The sequence below is a fragment of the Austrofundulus limnaeus genome, unplaced genomic scaffold (genome assembly GCF_001266775.1).
Source record: "Austrofundulus limnaeus strain Quisiro unplaced genomic scaffold, Austrofundulus_limnaeus-1.0 Scaffold1392, whole genome shotgun sequence".
NCBI classification, from domain to species: domain Eukaryota; kingdom Metazoa; phylum Chordata; class Actinopteri; order Cyprinodontiformes; family Rivulidae; genus Austrofundulus; species Austrofundulus limnaeus.
Window position 1 is genome coordinate 36,912 of NW_013953794.1, and position 5,473 is coordinate 42,384.

General features: G+C 39.1%; 1 protein-coding gene across 4 annotated transcripts in view; it reads right to left on the reverse strand.

Annotated features, from left to right (window-relative positions):
• Nucleotides 1–3,715: 3,715 nt before the first annotated feature.
• The window catches only part of uap1 (UDP-N-acetylglucosamine pyrophosphorylase 1), a gene marked incomplete at its 5' end in the record, with an annotated part of 16,747 nt that continues 14,989 nt past the window's right edge, over nt 3,716–5,473 (reverse strand). For 2 of the 4 annotated variants that reach the window (XM_014032191.1, XM_014032189.1), the window contains 2 exon segments: nt 3,716–4,256; nt 4,338–4,404. In XM_014032191.1, the coding sequence (XP_013887645.1) occupies nt 4,164–4,256; nt 4,338–4,404 (160 nt within the window). 4 annotated transcript variants of the gene reach the window in all.

Below are 5,473 nucleotides of genomic sequence, written 5' to 3' on the forward strand. Positions count from 1 at the left end.
ACTTGGCATCACCAGCACACCTGAGATCTTCCAATGAAAAATGCTGTTGATTTTGGAGGGGCTACATGGTGTAGAAGTTTTCATAGACGACATTCTGGTGTGTGGAGCAACAAAAGACCAACAAGATGACCGGCTAGAAAGGACGCTGCAGCAAATCGAACTGGCTAAACTGAACAAGGATCAATGCTCTTTTGGACAGAGCCAGCTGCTTCCTTTGACATGTGGGGTCACATCAACACATAAAAGCTGGAAGCTATTCAGCTGGTGCCACCGCCTGAAAATGTGCTGGAGCTTAAACGAGTCCTGGGAACGGTGACCTACCTCGACAGGTTTGTTCCCTCCCTTGCCACAGTAGGGCTACCCTTGTATGAACTGTTGAGGAGTAAAAACATCTGGATCTGAGGCCCTGCGCAGCCGTCGGCCCTTGAGAAAATAAAACACATGCTGGCCACGACTCCAGTCCTTGCCTTCTATAACACCACAAAACCCACAGCAGTTTCAGCAGACGTAAGCAGTTATGGACTGGGAGCAGTGCTGCTTCAGCTTCATGGAGAAAAATGGAGGCCGGTCGCCTACTGCTCCAAACACCTCTCAGAGGCTGAAACACGCTACGCACAGATAGAAAAAGAATGTCTGGCTAATGTGAGGGCTTGTGAGATGTTTGACAAATATCTTTGTGGTCTAGATCAGTTTAGGCTGGAAACTGATCACAAACCACTGGTGCCATTAGTAAATAATCAGAGCATTGATAATGTTCCTTTGAGGTGTCAGCGTCTTCTCACGAGACTTATGAGATACAAACCTGAAGCAGTATACTGTATGTACCAGGAAAAATACTTGTCGCTGATGCTCTGTCTTGAAGCCTACTGTTACATGACAAAGAACCGAGCGACATGCACACAGGGATGGACAGTTATGTAGCTGCTTGTAATCCAATGCATCCCTGTGAAGAACCCCAAAACATCAGCAAGCGACATCATCAATGACCTCCACAGTGCGGGGGGGAAGTATCGAAATCCACCATTCAAAAGACTTCAAGAGCAGAAATTTAGAGGCCATACCCAAAGATGCAAACCACTCATCAGTAGTAAGAATCAGAAGTCCAGTTTGAAATTTGCAATGTACAGAGATAAGCCACCAAAGTTCTAGAAGACAATCTTATGGGCTGATGAGACCAAGATTGATCTCTAACAAAGAGATGGAAAGGCCAAAGTGTGGAGATGATTCGAAGCACACAAGTTCATCAGTGAAACATGGTGGAGGTAATGTCATGGCTGCTTCTGGAACAGGCTCATTAATATTTATTAATGATATACAGTATAACTGATGATATCTGCAGAACAAATTCTGAAGTGTACAGAAACATTTTGTGTGCCAATTTATGAAGAAATGCATCCAAACTAATTGGGAGCAAATTTATCATGCAGCATGACAATGACCTAAAGCAAAATGCCAACAAAACAAAGGTCTTCAGAGGAAAGAAGTGGAAAGTTTTACATTGACCAAGTCAATCACCTGACTTTATAACACATTCTCACTCCCGACTCATCAACATATTGATGCTTTTCCGAGGTTCCCTCTGCGTCTTATTTTGACGCGTCGGGTGACCCCCTCGCATCAGTTATTGCCGCCCGCGGCTTTTCCGGGTTGCGCCAAAAGGGGTCTTTGGGTCGAGGGGCTGAGGTTAATATGAGGGATCAGGATAAATGGTTAAGTTTAGGTACTGGGGTCAGGGATAGGATGTCTACAGCGAATATTAGGTAATTTTAGGCTTTGGAACACGTAGTTGACGTGAATTTCCTACATTTTCTAAAAATGGMTAATTTTAGGTACTAGGGTCAGGGGCAGGAATAAAGTAGTATTAGTGAATAAAGATAATTTTAGGCTTTGGGACAGCAGTTTTTGTGCATTTTCTACACTTTCTGAAATTATGACAACAGATCCCGCCCCATTTCATCAAATAGTAATGCAAGGGCGTACCTGACTCGTCAAAATCGGACGAAGAGGGAACCTTGGAAAAGAGTCAATGGGCCTCATGCAAGAACATGTTCGTATTCTTCTCCTAAATTTCTCTTACTTTTGTTCGTACAAAGGGTTCGTACGAACATGTCACMTKAGATTCAACAAACTCTTCTATCTTCAGGAAAAGTGTGTAAATGAGCTGCYTAAATTCCACCTGTTTGTATCCAGCTGCTCGTGCACACGAGAGGAGATTAGCATAATTACCACCCCAAAAACACCATATAAGGCTGTGTTTCCTGCCTCAGATACAAGGAAGTGTCCATTCATTCATGAAAAATGACAGCGAAAACTGAAAAAATAAAAACTTTACGAGTTCAGAGATTGAAGTCCGTCTGTCAGAGATCCAGAAAAGAAAATCTGTCATTTTTAGCAGSTCAGCTGTGGAATAAAAAGAGCTGCTAAAAGTGTAAACAACTGTGTTAAATCATTTTCATTTATTCAGAAGCRGCAGCGCTGCTCACTTGGGAGTGAGAATGGGTTGATATTATAGTAGAGGTAGTCATGGGATATTTGATAAATTGATACAATCTGAGTATTTGTGGTCTTATAAATTGTTCAAACCTACATGTGTGTTGAAATATAGTCTAAATACTGTATCTCCTTTAGTTACTTTAATTTCATGTTTAATTTTAAAATAGWTCTAATATAAGGTCAACTATCTGCACTACAGCGCCTTACATAGCCATTGGGCCATTGGATGGATTGACTGACTGTTAGTGGAAATAAAATATTTCTGCAGAGGACTATGGAAAATTACAACCTAGTAATCAGGGCAACTATTGGTGGGCTAATATTGGTCCCACTCTGGGCACCTCTGTAATAGAGCATGAATTTCACCTCCTGAAGAGTGAAGGTAGAAACCCCCTGAAACAAACAAGAACTGAAAGAAGCTGTGGTAAAAGTCTGGAACAGCATCACAAATGAAGAATCAACAGTTTGGTGTCGATGGGTCGCAGGACTGAGGCAGTCATTGCAAACAAAGGTTATGCCACCAAATATTAAAAAGATTACTTGCTCTTTTACTTTTTGCTCACCTAAAACTGCTGTGGTGTAATACAAACAGATATATTCTAAGTTGTTTAACACATATACATGTAAATACAAGCTGACACTAGGAACTCTTGACTCATGCTTATCTGTTGATCTTAAACCCAAATGTCTTCAGTGAATAACAAAAACAAGGTCATTTGACTTGTTCCACTACTTTTGGAGGGGACTGTATATAATAAAATACCTGTGCTGGAAACCCTTGCATTTGATGTGTCATGGACTAATAATTTCTGTATCACTTTGACACTGACCACTGTTCATATCTCGTGATATCTTCCAGACGTCAGCATCAAGTTGACCTATTTTCACGTAACAGGATGAGGCAGGTTGTGATTGGTTGTTCATTATCACATGATGTTAGCTGAGAGTATAACATTGCTTGCCAGCCTATGACGGGCGGGCCCACATTCAACAGACTTCCTGATTGTTTTCTGTTCTTTGTCTGCCCATTAATAAATGATTTTACGACCATACACGCAAGACTTTTTGTCTTTTTGACATCCCTTTTACGTGTTTCTGCCCATCTTCCCACGACATGATGCAAAACTAGACCACATGCAATCATGGGCTAGTGAAATACACACGTTTGCATATTGTGCAGTAACTACCATGTTAAGAAATGAACATACAAACAATCAGTGCATTTTTTGTTTTCCCAAATAGAATTATTTAATAAAGTTAACATAAATTACATTATCTCTTCCAGCAGAAAACAATAGCAAATATCCAATGATTTTAAAAAAGCTGACATTATAAATACCCCCCAAAGTCCAAAGAAAAATATTTGACCACTTCATCTGTCAAACATGGTTTGAAAATCAACATGTAAAAAAATAAATCAGAAAATAAAATAAGAAATCAACAAAATAAATATATGCACTTAGACTATAATGATCTTAGACATCTCAATGTGTTCAAGTGCTCCTCAAAACAAATAAGAAAATGTATGCAAACTGAAGAAATATGGATGGTGATTAGTTTCACTCATTATGGATATCAAATATTTGTTTATTGCACATTATGGCATCAAAGTTTCTCCCCATAAATGAATCTATCTTTGGGTAGTTCTTCATCACAGCCTCTCCGAATGATTAAACTCCGTTCTTCACCAGCTCATGGACTCCATGCTCGTTTATCATCAGGGCTGGACAAAAATCACGTCCCTTTACCAGTTCTTCAAGACCCTTCAAATGCAGTAAGGTAAAAGACATAAACAACTTGACAAAACAGCATCTAAAAGTTCTATTAAACACTTCAGTCATTACCTCTCCTCCATAAGACACCAGCGGAGAGATCTCACATTTGATTGGCAGGTCTGTTCCATCTTTTAAGCTGCATTGGAAAAGATAGATGTAAAGAAGATCCAGGAGGATGAGGAACTGTCTCATAAAAAAGTCAGAAGGACAGTAGTGGAGAAAAGCAGCAGTAAATTCTTGAAACAGCTGTTCTTTTACTGAGCCTTGTGATTAGAGATAAAAGGCCAATCATCAGAGAGCCATCACAACCAGTGATTAGTCCCTTGACCCGTTCATCTACATCCTCCAGAAAAAAACAGATGAATGGTTGGTAATGTGTCTGTGTCTCCTCCCAGTCCTTTGCAGAAACTGGAAAATTTCACACAACACTGAAAGAACTCATTGTGCCCCCTTTCTAGATGGTTATTATAAACAGCAATCACAGATTCCACATCTGAAGTCTCAGATGTTTAGCTGAAGAGCAAAGAAAGAAGAAATCCCATTAAGAGTTATAAAAACATTCACCAAAAGAAAAGCACATGCTTGAATATCTCCATCTTAATAAGCAAAGTTTTAAACTTAAAGCAGACTATTTAAACAAAATCAGCAGGTTTATAAGATCTTGTAGAAAGTATGACTGGTTTCCATTTATCCAGCATGCCATGTACATGTATACATCTTGTATGTACACATATACAGTCATATGAAAACYTTTGGGTACCCCATTAATCTTTATCATTTTTATTTCTAAATATTTGGGTGTTCGCAACAGCTATTTCAGTTTGATATACCTAATAACTGATGGACACTAATATTTCAGGATTGAAAAGAGGTTTATTGTACCAACAGAAAATGTGCAATATGCATTAAACCAAAATTTGACAGGTGCAAAAGTATGGGCACCTCAACAGAAAAGTYACATTAATATTTAGTAGATCCTTCTTTTGCAAAAATAACAGCCTCTAGTCACTTCCTGTAGCTTTTAATGAGTTCTTGGATCCTGGATGAAGGTATTTTTGACCATTCCTCTTTACAAAACAATTCCAGTTCAGTTAAGTTTGATGGTCGTCYAGCATGTACTGATTTGATTTGATTTATTTATTTAACAGGAAAAGATTATTAAAAATCAAGCCTGACTCAGCATAATTGCTGTTTTACAGCAGGTT